The 21,571-nt window shown below is 36.9% G+C and overlaps 1 protein-coding gene and 1 long non-coding RNA gene across 4 annotated transcripts in view; one reads left to right on the plus strand and one right to left on the minus strand.

The window, feature by feature from the left end:
* CCDC18 (coiled-coil domain containing 18) overlaps positions 1 to 19,466 on the plus strand; it is a 57,898-nt gene extending 38,432 nt beyond the window's left edge. For all 3 annotated transcript variants that reach the window (XM_088154182.1, XM_088154183.1, XM_088154184.1), the window contains 8 exons: positions 2,757 to 2,970; positions 7,466 to 7,565; positions 7,730 to 7,846; positions 7,994 to 8,137; positions 8,620 to 8,823; positions 10,262 to 10,399; positions 13,081 to 13,269; positions 16,672 to 19,466. In XM_088154182.1, coding sequence (XP_088010308.1) covers positions 2,757 to 2,970; positions 7,466 to 7,565; positions 7,730 to 7,846; positions 7,994 to 8,137; positions 8,620 to 8,823; positions 10,262 to 10,399; positions 13,081 to 13,269; positions 16,672 to 17,085 — 1,520 coding nt within the window. In that variant the 3' untranslated portion in view covers positions 17,086 to 19,466. The remainder of the gene's footprint in view (positions 1 to 2,756; positions 2,971 to 7,465; positions 7,566 to 7,729; positions 7,847 to 7,993; positions 8,138 to 8,619; positions 8,824 to 10,261; positions 10,400 to 13,080; positions 13,270 to 16,671) is intronic.
* LOC148214143 (uncharacterized) lies at positions 9,178 to 21,547 on the minus strand. The gene is made up of 3 exons (XR_015798540.1): positions 21,357 to 21,547; positions 16,859 to 17,034; positions 9,178 to 9,502 (listed from the first exon to the last, which is right to left on the minus strand). It is a non-coding gene; the product is annotated as an uncharacterized LOC148214143 (long non-coding RNA).
* Positions 21,548 to 21,571: the final 24 nt, after the last annotated feature.

The following is a 21,571-nucleotide window of genomic DNA, read 5'->3' on the forward strand; positions in this document are numbered from 1 at the left end:
TATTTGGTGGGGATCTGCTTAGAAATATTTCAGAAATGTGATTTAAGCACATGGCTATTCATATGTATCCATTAATATAAATCGTGATTCATTTGATTCTTTATGATGAAAGCCTAAGCGTTTGTTAAGGATACAAGGGTGATCAGAGATTCTAAATGTGGGATAGACCATTTTGGATAGCGCCAAGGGCGGATCTTTTGAAAAAAATGGACATGGAAGTAATGGGAAAAGAGGAATAAAGGAGAAGGAAAGTAGAATAATTGCAGGAAGTAGGAGTCCTGTATTATAAGATAAAGTAATTTCTCCACAGAATGAATGGGAAGAAAAAAGGATGTGAAGTTGCTTGGAACGGAGTGAAAATAATTGTGTTACAGAGTACCACAGAAGTATATAAGAAATTACACTAACAGGAAGTGTGAAAAAGGATTGTGTATGAAGTGGTAAAGGCTGTGGATGAGAAAAATGCATATAAGAGTATACAAAAATTGATGAAAACAGGATACTGTCTAATGTGTATAGAAAGAAAATGATAGTTCCAAAGACTGTAGGTTAAGAGTGCAATGAATGTTTAAGATTAAAAGAGTCAGAGAAGCACAGAGTAATTTTAATGAAAAAAAAGTTGCTTTGGAAGTAGGTGAAGAGAGCTAAACAGTGACTTTCTCACAGAATGAATTGAATTACTGTATAAATAAATGTGATGAAATGTTTTGAGATGAAACTGAAGTGGTAAAATGCTGGAAGTCTTATTTTAGAGATTGGTATGGGAATGATAGGGATACAGCAAAGAGTAGAACTGAAATTAATGCTATAAATTGTAGTAGGCCAAGGAAAATGGTGAATAGGAAGTCATACATGCTGTGAGAATGTTGAAAAATATAAGGTTACAAGTGTAACTGGAGAAATATTAAAATATGAATCCAGCTTGCTTGTGGAATAGCCGTAAGACTAAACATGTGTGAAGACTGCATTTTTGCCTGCATTGCCTGACCCTTTCCTGTTGCCAGTGTGATTGCATTGCTCTTGGTGTGTAGAAGAGCAAACAGTTTACTCTTGTAATCTCTTTCTCTCCAATCTCTCCTCTCTGCAAAGGGGGTGGGGAGAAAAAAAGCAAGTGATTTCCATAGGCAATCTCTCTTTTGCCTGACCCTCCGCCCCCAGAGTGGAGAGATTGGAGAGGAAGAGATTTCAAGAGAGTAAACTGTTTGTTCTTCTACACATCAAAAGCAGTGCCATCGTGCTGGCAGTGAGGAAGGGTCAGGCAAAGGAGAGATTGCCTACAGAAATTGTTTGCTTTTTCCTCCCCTCCCCCCCATCGCAGAGTGGACAGATTGGAGAGAAAGGGATTTCAAGAGAGTAAGCTCTTTGTGTAGGGCACTTATGGCTCCCAGGCTGTGCTGTGATCACATTGGATTTGATGTGTACAAGACAGTAAGCAGGCACTCAAGCATTCCAAAGGGCTGGGGAGTGGTTAGGAGGCAAACAAGCCGAAGGTGTGAAACTGAATAGTCTTGTTTCTTTCCAGCAAGAAAGCACAGTTGCAGCCATGTGATTTCCCACTTAATGACTGCTTCACTTAGTGGTGGAGTTGCCAGTCCCAATTAGGGTCGTTAAGTGAGGACTACCTGTATATGAAGGAAAAGTGAAAAGGAGAGGAAGGGGAAGACTGGGAAGGTTGTGATTGGATGGAGTTGATGAGATGCTGAACAAGAGAGGTCAGAAATTTAAAGAACAAATAGCGATATATAAAGCTATGTATGGGCATGATGGAAACAAAGATGGTTTGCTAGGATAGAAAGGTATGGGAAGGTATAGTAAATGGTGTTGCTGGAGTTTAGTTTTGGCTATGTTTCCTTTTCTTCTTCTTATCTCATGCCTTTGATTTCTGTGATTATTAGCTCTTAATTCTTTTTCTGTGCTCTACAAAACATTGCTTAGCCAAAACAGAATAACATGATGGGTATGTATGCATGTATGTAACACTAGGAAGAGGATATATCTTCGGTGGATAGCTAAGTGCGTTCAGTTTGAGGCACTATGAATGAATACAATTAGTGGACTTTTGTAAGGGACAGCATGAGAACTACTAAATAGAAACTAAGTCCAAAGAAGAAAAAGGTACTTAGCTTGGATTTGATGGCTTTCAGTGAATTCTTTCCCTTATATCATTAAAGACCAAATTTACATTTTAGGATTGCTGTTAGATTTGATCCTGCTTTGGATATCTAAGTGGAATCTGTGGTACATGCATATTTGTGCACAGGGACATCCTTGAAGACTATATGGGGACTTTTCAGTGCCAACTTGAATACATCATATACATGTGCGCACACATGTACAACATACATGTACATGTGTGCACGCACACACACATATCTTAACTGGCTTCCAGTTTGTTTCTAAGTAGAATTAAACTTTTGATTTTAACCATGAAACTCTACTTCATAGAGAAAATGGAAATACAGTATTTTCAATGGTTATAGTGTGGTCATAGAATATTCATTCCAGAGTCCCTTTATTGGTATCTAGTCTATTAGATTTAGGAATAGGCAAACAGTTCAGTTACTCCTAGGTAATGTACTTTACTTTTTTTTAAAAAAGTATTTTATGGTGATTGTTGATATTTAACTTGTTGTGTTGTCTTTATCTTGGAATAGCCTGAAGGACAGGATAAAAACGTAAAGTTGTATCATGTGTAGAAATGCATACATTTTATGGCTAAACATTCTTGATTTCTTTTTTCTCTATTTGCACAAAAGTGAAAGAATTAGAAGATAAGCTACTTGTAAGTGAGACCCAGCAAAAAGATTCCATACAGAAAATAGAAACTCTAGAAACTGACCTGAAAAATGCCACTGGGGAGTTAAAAACTACTTTGAGACAACTACAAGACCTTCGGGATACATTACAGAATGCACAGATATCTCTAGAGGAAAAGTATACTACTATCCATGATTTAACAGATGAATTAAGGTGTGTTAATGTGCATTACAAACTGGATCAGTGTAACAAACTAGTAGTTTCAGCAGGTGGCAGCACCTATTCAAGCTTGTCTGGGCTTAAAAGCTTAGCATGGCTGGATCTTGTTGGCATTTGGATGGGAGATCTCAAGAGAATTCCAGGGCTATATGCTGAGATGCACAACAAACATCCAGGAAGAAGGCAGTGGCAAACCATTTTTGTATTTCTGCCAAAAAAATCTGCATGGATACTTTACCGCAGCTGCCAGAATTTGATCTCAAATCAAGGGAGTTTTTACCTTTCACCATTACAAATTAATAAATTAAAATTCTTACCTTTTCAAAATGTATTGCTGGCATTTTGTTAATTGAAATTTACCTGAATTTACTTTTATTTATTAACAATGAAATGTGAATGCAGTTAATTGTGTTTTAAATTACTTTGTTGCCCTAAAATCACTGCATCGCTAAATTTTAAAGCAAAATAGCTTAGCTGTCCTCCAAGCTATTTCCAAATATAGAGAAATGCAAAGCTAGATGTTACATTAGGCCAACACAAATACAGTTGTATCTTCCCTCTCATGAAAGGCAATAATATAAAAACTAAAAATAGGATACAGTATCTCAGCTAATCATGTTTTGGTTTATTTCAGCGCAAGGAGAGCAACAAACAAAAGCCTGTGAGATGTGTAACTTTGTTGTTGTTTAGTCGTTAAGTTGTGTCCGACTCTTCATGACCCCATGAACCATATTGCGCCAGGCCTTCCTGTCCTTCACTGCCTCCCTGAGTTTGCTCAGTTTCATGCTCATTGCTTCAGTGATGCTATCTAACCATCTCATCCTCTGCCGTCCTCTTCTCCTTTTGCCTTCAATCTTTCCCAGCATCAGGGTCTTCTCCAAAGAGATCTCTCTTCGCATTAGGTGGCCAAAATATCTGAGCTTGAGCTTCATTATCGATCCTTCCAATGAGCAATCAGGGTTGATTTCCTTTAAGATTGACTGGTTTGACCTCCTAGCAGTCCAAGGGACTCCTAAGAGTCTTCTCCAGCACCACAGTTCAAAGGCATCAATTCTTCGGCGCTCGGCCTTCTTTATGGTCCAGCTCTCACAGCCATACATTACTACTGGAAAAACCATAGCTTTGACTATGCGGATCTTTGTCGGCAAGGTGACGTCTCTGCTTTTTAATATGCTATCTAGGCTTGCCATAGCTTTCCTCCCAAGGAGCAAGCGTCTTTTAATTTCATGGCTGCAGTCTCCGTCTGCGGTGATCTTGGAGCCCAAATAAATGAAGTCTGTTACTGCTTCCATTTCTACCCCTTCTATTTGCCAGGAATTGATGGGTCCAGATGCCATGATCTTAGTTTTTTTAATGTTGAGTTTCAAGCCAGCTTTTGCACTCTCCTCTTTCACCCTCATCAAGAGGCTCTTTAGTTCTTCTTCACTTTCTGCCATTAGGGTGGTATCGTCCGCATATCTGAGGTTGTTGATGATTCTCCCTGCAATCTTAATTCCGGCTTGTGATTCTTCCAGCCTGGCATTTCTCATGATGTACTCTGCATATAGGTTAAATAAGCAGGGTGACAGTATACAGCCTTGTCGTACACCTTTCCCTATTTTGAACCAATCGGTTGTTCCATGACCGGTTCTAACTGTTGCTTCTTGGCCCGCATACAGATTTCTCAGGAGACAGGTAAGGTGGTCTGGTATTCCCATCTTTTTAAGAATTTGCCACAGTTTGTTGTGATCCACACAATCAAAGGCTTTTGCATAGTCAATGAAGCAGAAGTAGATATTTTTCTGGAACTCTCGTGCTTTCTCCATGATCCAGCGAATGTTGGCGATTTGATCTCTAGTTCCTCTGCCTCTTCGAAACCCAGCTTGTACATCCGGTAGTTCTCGGTTCATGTATTGCTGAAGCCTAGCTTGTAGGATTTTGAGCATAACCTTGCTAGCATGTGAAATGAGTGCAATTGTGCGATAGTTTGAGCATTCTTTGGCGTTGCCCTTCTTTGGAATTGGAACGTAAACTGACCTTTTCCAATCCCGTGGCCACTGTTGCGTTTTCCAAACTTGCTGGCATATTGAGTGCAGCACTTTAACACCATCATCTTTTAGTATTTTAAATAACTCAGCTGGAATACTGTCATCTCCACTAGCTTTGTTGTTAGCAATGCTTCCTAAGGCCCACTTGACTTCACTCTCTAGGATGTCTGGCTCAAGGTCAGTGATCACACCAGCGTGGACATCAGGGACATTAAGATCTTTCTTGTATAGTTCTTCTGTGTATTCTTGACACCTCTTCTTAATCTCTTCTGCTTCTGTTAGGTCCCTGCCTTTTTTGTCCTTTATCATGCCCATCTTTGCACTAAACGTTCCTTTCATATCTCCAATTTTCTTGTAGAGATCTCTAGTCTTCCCCATTCTATTGTTTTCCTCAATTTCTTTGCATTGTTCATTTAAGAAGGCCTTCTTATCTCTCCTTGCTATTCTCTGGAAATCTGCATTCAGTTGCTTATATCTTTCCCTTTCACCCTTGCTTTTCGCATTCCTTCTTTCCACAGCTATTTGTAAAGCCTCATCAGACAGCCATTTTGCTTTCTTGCATTTCTTTTTCTTTGGGATGGTTTTAGTTGCTGCCTCCTGTACAATGTTACGGACCTCTGTCCATAGTTCTTCAGGCACTCTGTCTACCAAATCTAATCCTCTAAATCTATTCATCACCTTCACTGTGTACTCACAAGGAATATGATCTAAGTCATACCTGAGTGGTCTAGTGGTTTTCCCTACATTCTTCAATTTAAGCCTAAATTTTGCAGTAAGAAGCTCATGATCTGAGCCACAGTCAGCTCCTGGTCTTGTTTTTGCTGTCTGTATAGAGCTTCTCCATCTTTGGCTGCAAAGTATATAATCAATCTGGTTTCGGTATTGACCATCTGGTGATGTCCATGTGTAGAGTCGTCTCTTGTGTTGTTGGAAAAGAGTGTTTGCTATGACTAGCTTGTTCTCTTGACAGAACTCTATTAGCCTTTGCCCTGCTTCATTTTGTACTCCAAGGCCAAATTTGCCTGTTATTCCGATTACTCCTTGACTTCCTACTTTAGCATTCCAATCCCCTATGATGAAAAGGACATCTTTTTGGTGCTAGTTCTAGAAGGTGTTGTAGGTCTTCATAGAAGCGATCAACTTCAGCTTCTTCAGCATCAGTGGTTGGGGCATAGACTTGGATGACTGTGATATTGAATGGTTTGCCTTGGATACGCACTGAGATCATTCTGTCGTTTTTGAGGTTGTACCCCATTACTGCCTTTCCCACTCTCTTATTCACTATGAGTGCAACTCCATTTCTTCTAAGGGTTTCTTGCCCACAGTAGTAGATATAATGGTCACCCGAATTAAATTCACCCATTCCCGTCCATTTCAGTTCGCTGATTCCCAAGATGTCGACGTTCAATCTTGTCATCTCATGTTTGACCACATCCAGCTTGCCTTGGTTCATAGATCTTACATTCCAGGTACCTATACAATATTGTTCTTTACAGCATCGGACCTTCTTTTCGCTTCCAGATACATCCACAGCTGAACGTCCTTTCGGCTTTGGCCCAGCCGCTTCACTCTTTCTGGAGCTACTTGGAAATGCCCTCCGCTCTTCCCCAGTAGCATATTGGACACCTTCCGACCTGAGGGGCTCATCTTCCGGCATCATATCTTTTAGCCTTTTAACATTGTCCATGGGGTTTTCTTGGCAAGGATACTGGAGTGGGTTGCCATTTCCTTCTCCAGTGGACCACATTTTGTCAGAACTCTCTGTCATGACCTGTCCGTCTTGGGTGGCCCTGCACGGTATAGCTCATGGCTTCACTGAGTTACGCAAGCCCCTTCGCCACGACAAGGCAGTGATCCATGAAGGGGTGTGTAACTTTGCTGAGTCACAAACGCAAAACAAAAGCAAAAATATGTGCTTAATTTTCATTATGTAGAAATAATTCATTTAATTTAGAATGGCTTAATGCTAAATATGGGAGTCCATAAACTCAGTCCATAAGTCTGTGTATGTAGAACTAACTTCATCAAAGTGAGTAGGAATTACTTTGGAGTGAACATGTATAGAATCAGAACACTAGACTCATATCTGATACCTCCTAGCATTTTATTAGTATTAAATAAATATTACATTGTGGAAAATATGCATATGCAAACTTAAATGCATATTTAAAATTCAGTCTGTTTTCTAGCATCTTTAGGAGAAAAAGTCATATTTGTTTTTACCGATCTCTCAGTTAAAATGATGATGAGGCAAAAGCTAAACCCATAATTCATTTGTCAAGAGCTATGCTACAGCTTCTGCCTACAATTTTTGGCTGTGTTTTTTCCTCACCTTTTGTAATACAAATTAAATGAGTTATTTCGAAATAAACATAGAATCAGAAGAATTAGGGGGTGAGGATAATCAGAATTTAACTTCCCTGACAAAGAAAATATTTCTCATTTTTAAATGAAAATTGCAGAGAATGCAAGGATGAACTTGAAGAGAAAAAAGAAGAACTTCTTGACACGGAAAAGGTGCTGAATGAAAGAAATTGGGATTTGAAACAAAGAGCAGCTCAGGTTAGAACATTATCAGAATAATCTGTAAATTTGATATGCTTTCAAGAGTTATTGCGGCCTTATTAATAAAGATATTTGGGTTGCATATTTTCATTAATGCTCCAAATTTTTACTTGTAATATGTGCTTTTGTTTTGATAGTTTGTCTTTTCCCTTTTTTAAAAGGTTACACAGTTGGATATGTCAATTCGTGAGTACAAGGGAGAAATGGAACAACAAATAATTATATTACAAGGTAGCTTGGAAAAAACACAGTTGCAGATAAAGGATTATAAGAAACAGGTACTGTTATTGTTCAAAATGCTCTTTAAAATAGTTGTCACCAGTTGCTCACTTTCAACAAATAAAATGTGTACTGTAAAAGGAGTTTAAACTCCTCAAATAGTTCTTCTCTTTATAACTTACTTGTCTTCACTATTTTGTTATTAGATTGAGAGTTTGGCAAGCCAGGCACAGTGTTCCAAAGAGGAGCTTCAAGAAAAAGAGTATAATATGCTTCAACAAGATCAAGAGATAAATCATCTTAAAAAAGAGAATGAACAAAAGCAGCAAAGAATAACAGATATTGAGAAAGTAAGTTTCTCTTATCTATTCTCTGCCTTTTTGTCAGTACTCCATGTTTGTTATCAGGCCAGTCATTTATTTAATCAATAATATATGATAAGGGAATAACATTGCCTTTTCACAGAAGGGACTATTGTCTATTTCTGAAGTATGTTCCACTGAACTCATTGAAGTTTACTTTGAGTTAAATAGACATAAGATTGTATGTTTCTTTTCATAGTGAAATGCAATTTGTTTGCTTTTCCATGAGAACATGCCAGTATTTTTGTGTTTAATTTTCTGATATTGCTGATTTTTTTCTTTTTCTTTAGACAAGCTTGTATACACATCTGGCAACAAAAAATACTGCTCCGTATGGTTGATAATTTTAACACACTCTAGAACTCTGTTTTTCAGACAATAGATCTGATTTTATGGTAACAAATAGAAGTATTAAAAATGAACAGGAAGACAAAGATTCTTAGTTTTGTTAAAAACACTTCTCTTTTTAGAAGTTGAAAGATCAAGAAAGGTGTATTGCAGAACAGTACAAAGAAATACTTGATTTGGGGCAACAGTTGAGACTGGAACGTGAAGCAGTGAAACAAATTCATGTGGATCTATTAGAGAGTCGCCGCCAACAGGCTCAAGCTCAGAGAGATGTGGATAGGATCTCTCTTGAACTGGAAGAAGTGAACCATATCTCACATGAAAAAGTAACCAATTTTACAAGATTACTTTTATGAGAAATCAACTGGCCCAATGCAAGACTCTTTCTAGGATCAGTTTAATATGTGTTTTGCAATCTGTTGGTAGTATTTCAGAGCAGGGTTTCAAACGGAGAAAGACTAAAGATTAAATCTAACCAATAATGCTAGATCAGTTTGAAAATGATATAAAAGAAGTATTTCAGATCTCAGGTGAATACAAGAAAAATAAAAGATCCTGCTGGTTTAAAGAATCAACTTTTAATGTGACCCTTAAAGTAGCTACACCTTTTCTCAAGCTTGTGGAGAAAACCTGAAAAAAAACCTGGTGGTTTTAATGAATAGCAGAGAAGTGGTGTGCTCATGTGAGTTCCAAAGAATTTCTTCTGAATTACTTTCAAAGCATGCATCTTGCCTGACCCTGATGAATTTTTTTGCCTGGCTCTGCAATTTCTGCCCTTTTGTAATTATTACATAGTACAGTAGGCTTTGGGATAGGTTCTTTTTTACATATTTCCCTTCCCTTCCCTTCCCTTCCCTTCCCTAAGGGGCTGAGACTTGAATGTGTCCTCATTTTCATGAAAACTTCACTCCAGTGTGTTCCTCCTTGTGAATCTCTTTCCACTTTTATAAATCATGATCGTCTTAAGATGATCAACAGCAGTGGGTCTAAGAAATATTTTGATGTCTAAAAAAAAGAAAAACACAGTTGTGAGCATTTTGTTCAGATATCCTATGCTATTTCTCGTAAAATATCTATTTATGAGGCCTGGATATTTAGAGAAATCTAAGTCATTATAGTTAATTGAAACAGGATCTGCCCAGGAAGATGACAGGCCATTATTGTTATTCTCCATAGGTCTTTCCAATACCCAAGTTGGGCACTCTGCGCCACTTTTTAGCAGACAAGCAGTCTGTGTTCCTGGATTTGTATGCCAACTTTCTATATAGTTGTTGATAATGTAGCTAGTTGCTCTATCATGTTGTTTCTCTAACTCCTTTTTTGCTACCCCTAGAAATTGCATCACCAAATTTTGGTGACAAAATAACAAGAAACAACAGTATTTCCCTCTGAAATATATAAGATCCCAAAAGACCTCACCCCTTTCAAAACCTATAGAAATTCCAGGTCCACCACTTTTGTGATATCACTACCTTTCCCTCTGTGGCTGTTGGCCAAACAAAAAATATAGTTTAAAAAAGAAGGTCCATGTCATTTGTACAAAAAGTCTCAAAAATAGCCTTAGAAATATTTTCTTGATTTTAGAAAATTAGTAGTGATTTTCTGTTATAAACAAACTTGAGATACTTTGGTATTGCTTCAAACACTCTTGTTTTTAATAATAGTGATAATTTTAATATATTTATTTTTTAAACACTTTTAATAAGATAATGTGGCAAGATCTGTTGATTTTTTTTTTTTTTTGGTGGCATAATTTTATTTCAGGAAACCCATGCAAATAATTTGGCAGAACAATTGGGGGCAGCTCAGGTGCGAGAAACCCAGTTAGAAGCAAGGACGCAAGCTGAGATTAAGAGGCTCACTGCAGAAATACATTTGCTAAAACAGTCTTTTTTATCAGAGGTGAGAACAAAATTGCTCTTTCCCATTTCTTTTGGATTATGTATGAGAGAATGAGAATCTCTCTTTGTATGGCTCTAAGAACTGTCCCTAACTTTTCCTTTTACTTTCTCAAATAATTTCTGTTGTACCAAGTGTGTATGAAATAATTTTAAAGCATTCAGTCTCTTTTCATGTAAGTTATGAATTTAGCATTGGTAAACTATTTAAGCACCATGGATATGCATAATAACAATAGTACTATCCCATGGCATACCTTAGACCATGGAATAACTTGCTGCTATGGTTGAGGATCACACTCTCTTTGTTAAGGTTTAGGAGGGGATAAAAACCCAAGTTATTACAATTTCTCAGAATGGTTTAATAGTTTATATTTCATCTTACAGTTGCAAGAAAAAGTATGTGAACCTTTTGGAATTTCATGGTGTTCTGCATTAATTTGTCATAAAATGTGATCTGACCGTCATCTAAGTCAAGAGTATTGACAAATATAATGTGCCTAAAATAATAACACAAAAAGAATTCTGATCCTTCATGTCTTTATTGAGAACAGCTATAAAAACCTCATAATGCTAGTGGAAAAAGTATGTGAACCCTTGAGTTGACCTCAAAAAAGCTAATTGGAGTCAGGTGTTAGCATACCTGGAGTCGTGTTAAGAAAATGAGTTTGGAGGTGTGGACTAGAGCTACGTTGACTGATAAAAAACACTCAAACTTTTTGAGTTTGCTCCACACAAGAAGAATATGCTTATGTGAGCAATGCCTCGCCAAAAAGAGCTTTCAGAGGATCTATAATCAAGAATTGTTGATTTACATAAAGCTGGAAAGGGTTACAAAGTGATTTCAAAGATCTTAGAAATTCACCAGTCTACAGTTAGGCAAACAATCTACAAATGGAGACACTTTGGGATTGTGGCTACTCTACCAAGAAGTGGGCGCCCAGTCAAAATGACCCCAAGAGCACAACGAAGACTCATCAATGAGGTAAAGAAACAACCCGAAGTGACAGCCAAAGATTTGAAGGCATCATTGGAACTGGCTAACATCTGTGTTCATGAGTCTACAGTATGTAAAACATTGAACAAGCAGGGTGTCTATGGCAGGACACCACGAAGGAAGCCACTGCTTACTTCAAAGAACATTGCTGCATGCCTGAAGTTTGCGAAAGAGCACATTGACGCTCCACAGCAGTATTGGCAAAACGTTTTGTGGACTGATGAAACAAAGATTGAACTATTTGGAAAGAACACATAGCACTACATCTGGCGTAAAAAGGGCACTGCATATCATCATGAAAACATCATTCCAACCATAAAGTATGGTGGAGGAAGCATCATGATTTGGGCCTGCTTTGCTGCATCAGGGCCTGGCCAGCTTGCGGTCATTGAGGGGAAGATGAATTTCCAAGTGTATCAAAAAATTCTTCAGGATAATGTGAGAATGTCTGTACGTCAGCTGAAACTCTATAGAAGTTGGGTGATGCAACAAGACAATGACCTAAAACACCGGAGCAAGTCCACAACAGAATGGCTTCAGAAAAACAAAATCCGCCTTTTGGAGTGGCCAAGTCAGAGCCCAGACCTCACCCCAATAGAGATGCTATGGAATGACTTGAAGAGAGCCATACACATGAGACATCCAAAGAATATGACAGAGCTAAAGCAGTTCTGCCAGGAAGAATGGGCTAAAATCCCTCCTGAACGATGTGCAGGTCTGAGCCACAACTACAGGAAGCGCCTGGTTGAGGTTATTGCTGCTTGGGGGGGGGGGGGTGTCAACCAGTTATTGATTCCAAGGGTTCACTTACTTTTTCCACTAGCATTTTGAATGTTGAATGTGTTCAATAAAGACATGAAGGATCAGAATTGTTTTTGTGTTATTATTTTAGGGACATTATATTTGTCAATACTCTTGACTTAGATGATGGTCAGATCCCATTTTATGACAAATTAATGCAGAACACCATGAAATTCCAAAAGGTTCACATACTTTTTCTTGCAACTGTATATGGATGTTTGCTAGCTACTTAAAACTATAAAATGGGAGTGGACAGGACATCTATTTTTTAAATTAAATTTGTTTGTTGGAATAATAAAGCCAATACAATGGGGATGTCCATTATCAAGAAGATCTTAGCAACTGTGAATTTAACAGTAGTTAAAGTTATTAGTGCTGTTTTTGAACTGTTAGTTTTTTTATTTATTTATGATTTTAAAAAACTGAAGTAGTGAAATACAAACAACTACACCACCAATAATACAAAATACAGTAGTGGTGATATGATTAAAATTATAGTATAGTGATTAAAGAAATTAAACCTAAGATAGGAAAAACATGTACAAAAAATTCATATATCTATTTAGTATCAGTAGTGAATTAATTATTTCCTTAAGCTTGAAATGTAGAACCATATTGCTCCATCTTCTCATTTTTAGAATATAAAGACTTTTCAAAAATAGATAACAGATTCATATCCTGAATCTATTCCTTAATAGGAGAAGGACAATGTCCTTTCTATTTATGTAAGATTATCCTCTGCTGAATGCCAGGCATGGTAGAGCTAAACCTCTTCATAAAATAAAAATTCCATACTGAACTGCTAGTTGAACTGATAAACTAAGGTTTGTGTTATTTTTGAAATATTAAGTTGAGAAATTGTATTTGAAATACATTTGTATCTTCAGAAACTTTCTCATGAAGAAGAACAGACAAAATGGAAGCAGTCATTCTCTAAATCTCATCATGTTAATGGGCAACTACAGCAGATCAAGCTAGAACTGGATGATGCTCAGGACACTGTTTATAATCTGCAACAACAGCTTCAGTCCAGAGATGATATGATTCAAGCAGCAAATGAAAAGTTGCTTCTTAAAGTGAGTTAAGAACAAAATATTTGCATGGGATATAGGGTTGTCATCTCAATTCATTTTACAGGTACTGTGTAGTACATGTCTATAACATTGAAATCTGTATTCTGGATGGTACTCATTCATAGCTACTGTGAAAACCTTGGATAAAGATAGGGGGTGGAATAAAAAAAAAATAATGTATTGTCGAAGGCAATAAATGTATTGTCGAAGGAATAATAAATAAATAAATAATAAGTTTGCAAAATTGTAAGTTATCGTTGAAGAAGAGGGTTGATACTGTTAATCCTTACAAAGTGTGCTTTGGATGGATATGTTGGGGTGCCAAACTAAGCTAAGAACATAATAGAAATGATAGAGTTACTTTGTGTGAGATGGGCGGCTATAGAAATATGACAGAGGGAGGGAGGGAGGGAGGCTGCCTTTATGGTGTTAGGGAATTTAATGGCAAAGGACAAGTTGCAAGTGCAATATGTGGCTTGCCTCCTTCAGCTTGCTATTTTTACATAAACATCACATACATACATACATACATACATACATACATACATACATACATACATACATACATATGGATTTTGAACCACAAAGGAATTACCTTCTCTCAAATTAAGGGAGAATTGTCATTAAATATTTGCTGAGCCCAATTCCTCTCTTCTGTGTTCTGAGAGCCAATGTCTCTTCATAATGTAAAATTACAGAGTCAGAAATAATTAGACTGGGTTGATATGGTTCATCACAAGCCAGTTCTTTCAGTCTCAGAGAGTTGGCCAGCATGTCCAACCCCTTACTCAGTGTAGGAATCCAAATTAATGCATCCTCAATAGATAGCTGCTTAGGCTCTTCTTGAAGACATCCAGTAAAGATCTACTGAGTAATTGGTTCCAGTATCAAATTGCTCTCCCTGTTTAAAGAACACTTTTTAGAGTACAGTATGGTGCTGAGAATTGTACACAGCACTTGAAGTGGAGTCTGAGTAAGGCAGAATAAAGTCAAACTCTTACTTCCTGTGATTTGAAAACAATAGTTTTGTTGATGCAGCCTAAAACCTAATTTACCCTTTTTTGCAGCAATTTCATTCTGCTGACTCAGGTTTAGTTTGCAATTAACTACTATTCAAAGATCTTTTCTTATGAATACTGTGACCAAACCAGATGCCTCGATCCTATATAAGTGTATTTGATTTTTCTTTCTTATATAATAACTTGCAATTGTTTTGAATTTTCTTTCTTCTAGGATATTAGCTCTCTAACGCAGTTCTTTGTTAATTGCAGATTTGATGAAACTGCAGATACCATCCAAGTTATTAGTAAAAGTACTGAAGAGCAGAGGGCTCAAAACTTAACTTTTCAGTATCCCACTTGATAACTTCTCCAGTGTGATGAGGGACTTTTGATGAGCACTCTTTGAGTATGGTTTTTGAGCTAGCTATGTATCCACCTAATTATCATGCCATTCAAACAACATTTAACTAGCTTGCTAGTAATAGTGTTACAGGATACACTGAAATACACTTTGCTAAAATCAAGATATATTAAATTTATAGCATTTCCACAATCTATTTAAAAAGTTGTTTAAAAGAATGAGATAAAATTACTTTGCAAGACTTGTTCTTGAAAATCCATGCTGATTTCTATTAATTATCACATTATTTTCAAGGTGATAGAGTGATCTCTTTCTGACCTACTTTAGAATCTTCTCAGTTATTAATGATCTTAATTCATTCTGTTCCCTTTTTTTGAACATGGGATCAACATTTGCTTTTTTCTTGTCCTCTTACTTTTCACTAATTCTCCAGGATTCTTGAATACATTGGTTTCAGCCAAACCATCTGCTAATTCCTTAAGATGCAATTCATATAGCCCTAGATATTTAAACTTATTCAAATAGATGTTCCCTAAGTAGGTCTATATCAATCTCAAGTTTCAATCCTACCTTTTTCTCCAGCTCTTCACACTTTTCTGGTGGAATACATACATTCTTATTGGAAATTCTAAACCCCCTTTTCCAAGTTGTTCCATTGTGTTCTTTATTGCTTAACTCACAAATTAAAATCTTGAGTTCAGTGACATCTTTTCCCATTATTTAATAATAACTACTTTCTCTTCCTCCTGCTTCACACAATAGTAGCCTTCAACAGAACAAAATATAATACATTGATCTGTAAAAGATAATCTGCAAACTGTTAGCAGGTAGCCAGTAATGGCCAATACCTTAAGTATATTAGGGAAGAATGATTTTATTCCATGTGAAGGGTTAATCTTAATTATAACAAGAGGCAAAGAAGAAAAGCTGCATAACAACTAAAGAATACTTTTTAGGATCTATCATCAGGACCTACAGCATCCCAATCTAAAGCTTTTAAGATCATATATTGGTTATGTTTGTTCTTTTTCTGAGTGTATTCTCTAAAGAAGCCTTTCTCAACTGGAATCCTAGAGTTATGCAAGAGGTCACTAGGGATTCTTCAAGATAATGTGATTGAAAAAAATAAACATTGTTTTATGAACTTTGTGTGCTGCATAATGCTAGCACTTGCAGTTGTAGGAATTTTTACCTGTCACAATTCAGCTGCTGGCCTGAATTATATTAGATAGTTTTTGTATTTTCTGCTATTTTTATTCAAGGGTTTTCTGAGACTTGAAAATTATTTCAGAGGTTCTTACAGGGTAAAAAGCTTGAGAAAGGCTGCTCTAAATGCTTCCTATATAGTAAGGGCTAACCCTGTTAGCAGTTCCTAATTTATTTGTTGGCTTTTAATCTCAGGCTGTCACAAGTACTGTAAATACTTCTACTTCATCATCATCATTGCCAGGTCCTATCACTATTTTTCTGTCTGATTGACTCAACAATACTTAGAGACTGCATAGATTACTGAAGGCAAACAAGGTCAGGGAGCAGACTTTGAATGCCAAACTCTCTAGTTAAGACAGGTACCTTTCAATATGTTGAGGGTGCAAGGGTAAGATAGATCAAAATAGTTTTAAAATCCTATTTGGAAAATGTGTAAAGTAACACAACTCTTGTGTGTTGCTAGAAAAATAATCTGTTGAAATAAAGGCAGCAGGGACTACTCCCTCAAAAAGAAATAAAAAGGTAAAAAAAAATATTAAATAGCATTGGTAGACATTATGCAGTGTCAAGATCAACACTTAAATAAAGATAGGGATCAGCTTTCTTTCACACTAGCTCCTTCTGTTATTCAAATAATATTGTTTCAGAAATAGATCATTGCTTGGTAACCTGTAAAAATAACATTGGAGATGCTTTGCTTAATAAGAATAATCAAGCCACGTATGCTACTCTGGATGTTTTTTATTAATCATAAGTAGCTCTCATTAAGAAAAACACTGGTGATCCCTGATCACCTAATTTCTGTTAAAGCTTTAAATTTGTTTTGCATTATAGGAATCTGAGCTTACAAGATTACAAACAAGAATTGCAGTTCATGAAAAAACAGCAGGCATCAAGCAATTAACAGGACATTATTGGTTTGATGATCAAGGACTTGACTTTGCCAAGCATTCTACTCACAGAAAACTATGTCGTTCTACAAGCACCAATGATCTAAATATTAAGGACAATGAAAACTTACTCAGTCAAAAACTTGTGACAGTTACACTAGACTCTTCAGTAAGTTCTGGAATGTCAAAATATATATCTCATGCTTCACCAAAGAGTTTGAGTGAGTCTTCCTTTGATCCTCTGACACACAATGTAGATGAAGAGGTGACTTGTGACAGTAATGACTTTCAAACACTCAGTGGCATGCTAAAATATATCAACAAAGAGATAAAGAATTCTGAAAATTCTTCACTATAATTTTTATCTGCTGCAAAGAAAAATCAAGTATGTATTTCTATATGATATAATATTTATTAGGTAAATGGAGTATAATATATCCCAAGTCATTGAAATAACTTTTCACGCATTGTTATCTTTCTTTGGTGTAAACACAGAGTAACTACTAAGATACAGAAATTACTGAAATATTATTGCTGTCATCTTAGATCATCAATTTACTTCACCAAAAAGTCCAGTGCAGTATACAAAAATAAAATACTGAGTTAAAAAAAAATCTAAAATGGAGCTGTCATATTTCTAGAATATTTAGCATACTGATGTCCTTAATGTTTTATTTACTGTGTTCAGTCACATCCAAATTAAAGATGTAAGAAGATCACTATATGCATATTTTCTCAGAATTAAATTCTCTAATGTTTTGGGGAGCTTTTTCCAAGGAAATGTGCAAAGGATTACAGTTTAAATATGAAAAGATGTATATTTTAGCAGCTCAAATATTGGTCTCAGTTCTGTCAAAGCATTCTTCAAATCATTTTACTAGTTGTAGGGCTAGTTTAAGCTGATTGTGATTGAAAATAATGCCTTATTGCAACTATTTAAAATTAATTACATGTTAATCTGTTTACTTGGATGTGTTTCTGATTTGTTCAGGAAATGAATTGGCTTGGGGTTATATACCTGACAAAATACATACATGACAGGGATGATAGTTAACCAATGAAAATGTTTAACTTCTTTGATTTTTATGGCTGGTCTGCAAGGAATTTCATATGCTCCGTGCATCATGTGATAGGAGGACTGCAGATTTTTCCCTTTCCAGCAGTAGCCTGGTACAGGGTTTTTCAAACTGTTTTCCTGGAACCTTAGGGTTCTTTGAAAACTTAACGGGGTTCAGTGAGAGATTAAGAGGGGAAAAGTTCATTAAACCTAGCCAATTTTCTCTCAATTAGTGCTTGGCTTTTTGATCAGGGGATTACTACACACACACACACACACACACTGTGTGTGTGTGTGTGTGTTTAACTAACAGATTCCGCAGACTAAAAAGTTTGAAAACCCCTAGCCAAGTGCATCTTGTTGCAGCCTCAGGAAACTGGAAAACTTCATCTGGTACTCTGGAGTCTGGCCTGTATTTTTAAGCAACTTGATGCTTTTGTTCAGAATAATATCACTATATGGCAGTGGTCTCAAACTCATGGTTTGTGAGCTTCATGTGGCCCTTCAAGTCATTTTCTGCAACCTGCAATGGTGGTTAAATAAGAGTGGACCAAAGTTGTGGAAGGCATATTGCATATACAGAGAAGTGGTCTTATGGATGTCAGTCAGGCATTCTGGGTCCCTCCTTGAGCTGAGAAGACAGTGTGACTCTGCACTTGTACAGAGTGGGCTGGGGTCTGGTCCTTCTTGCCGTGGCTTTGGGGTTGGGTGGTTTGGTTCTTGGGAGGGAATGGATTGTTTTAGGGCGATCTGGAAGGCAACTACACTCCTAGCCTTGTACTGTGGCACCATCACAGCCATGACTGCAGCCTATTGGCCTTCCACCTGGTTGCATGGGGCATTAGCAGAGGGAGTGAGTAGATTATGCACTTGCCAAAATTGAATATATTTGATGAGTGCAACTTTCTGGAGGTTAGAGACCATGGAGATGGTAGGTGAAGGATGGGACCTCTGTGGTTCTATTTTGCAGTGGACTTTTTTATTTATAAAGTTATATTTGGTGATATACTATGATGCTCTTCATATTTGACTCACTGGAGATGTTTCTATCAGTGAGGGATTTGGTATTGTAGCCCTCAGGCTGGTCCTCATGTGGCTCTCATGGCAATTTGAGTTTGAAATCCCTTATATATGGTCCTGTAGATTCCTATACAGATAGACTTATTGTTTATGATGTAATTCATGGCTAGAGGAAGACAGTAATTCCATAAGATCACATATGTGAAAATATTGGATTTCATTTAAACTAATTAGTAAATTGTGAGCTTCTGAGCTCTTTTGATTTTAGAGATAATACTTTTAAATATGTATGAGCAACATCTTCTAAAATCTCAGAAACTAGAAGTGTTCCTGAAGTAAAATTTCCATCCAAGAAGATTGTATATCACACAGTGCTTTCTTTAACAAGAACTTGAGGTCTGAGTGAACTTCATTATAACAAAGACTTTAACTAGAAAATATGTTTATATTAGGAAGAAAGTTTCTGAAGAAATAGTGTGCTGGCATGCAGTTGACCACAGGTGGATTTATTGACATAGCTTTGTGTTCATGAGGACATTTTAGAGAAACCATGAATACAGTTATTTATAGTGATTCATAATTTTGTCTTACTTTTTCAGTATTTTTATTATTTGTTAAAGAAACCAGTATAGTAATAAAGTTCTTTTCTTATGTTTACTGTTAAAGAGAAATCCAGTCTTTTTTTAACAAAACTTTTCATTATACTTTAAAATTTTAGCTAAACACATTATTAATAACCAAAACAGATCATATTGCTTTTCCCCTACATTATAACAAAATGCTACTTTTAATGATAAATGGGACTGTATACTGTATATAGAATGCATGTATTCTGAATGGGGGTTTATAGTCATGTGCATTTGCACATTAAACTTGCACACCATTAACTCATACACTATTGCATGACCACTGTCAAAAGAATGATGCGCCCCCCCCCAGGACTGAAGAGTAACCATTCATATCTATGGGGGAAAATAAACAAGCATGCTTAGCTGTTTTAGTGGGCCACTAAGTCTGTCCCAGTTCATCCAGTCATTATGAAACAACTTGGCCTTTCCTGCATGTATCTGTCTTAGATTCTATCTCTTGATGATGCAAGAATTTGATGCAATGGAGAGAGCCTGGAGAATAATAATGTATGTGGCTCCCATAATTCAAAGAAAATAAAAATGGCATGAATGCCTGTTCAGAAGATTGCAAAGATGAGGTGTTTGTATCTGACAACACTCCACGATTTTTCATGAATAGAATGGCCATTTTGTGAGAACACTTTTGATGTGCTTTCAAAATTCTAAACATGCTCCCCATATCAAAATTTAGGGACTCCTGGAATAATATGTAATTACCATGTGAGATATGATGTCCTGCTTTGTCTGCTATATGTGCAACAACTGCAGCCATAAGGAACCTAAGAGCCAGTGTGGTGTAGTGGTCACGGTGTTGGACTAGAACCATGGAGATCTGGGTTCAAATCTATCCCCAGACACAGTAGCTTAGTACATTAACTTTGAGCCAGCCACTCTTTCCCAGTCCAGCCTATCTCACATATTGTTTTGGGGATTAAATGAGGGAATGTACTTTGACCTGAAGAAAAGGCATGAAATAAACATAGTATTAATTGTGATTATGATGAAATCAAGGCTTTCTGCATCTCTTAGAAAAAAGTTGTACATGATGCAGCGGTATATCTTACAGCTGCAGCTAAGAAAGCTGTTTCCAGTTCTCTTTCCAAAAAGCCTTTTTTCTTCTTTGATGAACAAGTTGCACTTGAAACATGAGGGAAAACTTCAAAACTGGACTTGGTGCATTGAAAGAATACCAGAAACTCTAGTACATTTGCTAGAATTCTTGCCTATCCATGAGAAAGTTAGCTATATTATAGTTCTGAAAATCCTATTTTCTTAATGACTTAACTCTAGATTATTTATATAAGAAACTGCACCAAGTCAGTAAAGAAAATAACATTCAATTGCATTATTATTAATCAAGAGTTGTAACAAAACCATTTTCCTGAAATACTAGGATGTTATGCCACCCTAATTTTATTCTCAGATTCTGTCAAGAAACTGTCAGAAACGTAGACTACCCTACAACAGCATAGTTCATGGAGTTGAATTTAAGCTGCACTTCTGCTAAAATTTACCTGAGACTTCAAAAAAATGTTACCTCTGAGTAGACAGGGATATGATTATCTGGTGCTGATCCCTGCTTCTCTGAATGTGGGCTGCTGGAGAGGATGTACTGTACATTTTTTGCTGGTGTGTAAGTTTGAATGGTGTTAAGGCAATCGGGCAGAAAATAATATTCTAATCAAGGAACCACCAAGGAGGAAACCACACCCCTATCAAAACTGGCAGGGCAAGCTACTGCATATAAACAAGCAGCAAACCCCACACTCACTCGCACTGATGATGTTATCTATTTGGGTAATGAAACATCTGCAAGCGAACAACTAAGCTCAGAGAGCATCAAGAACTCAAAAATTACTATTGTCGAGAAAGACGCTTGGACGCGAGCAATATAACGTCACTGCGCATGCGTAATGTTCCTACCCGGTAGAGCGCACGTCCTTTATCCCATCTGGGAAATTCACCGGCTAAGCGTTACAACAAGACAATGAAGAGGGTGGAATAGAAAATGAGCGTTCCCGAGGAAGACACGCCACGCCTAAGAAAAGACTTGGGCTGAGGTACTGTCTACCTGTCAGAAACGGGGAACACCCTCTTTTCTGTTTTAAACCGGAAGCGGAACTAGGGTGGGCCGCGAG

Source organism: Python bivittatus, unplaced genomic scaffold, assembly GCF_059951505.1.
Source record: "Python bivittatus isolate LINGU-HERP-01145 unplaced genomic scaffold, Pbiv_v1 ctg000700_np1212, whole genome shotgun sequence".
Classification (NCBI taxonomy): Eukaryota; Metazoa; Chordata; class Lepidosauria; order Squamata; family Pythonidae; genus Python; species Python bivittatus.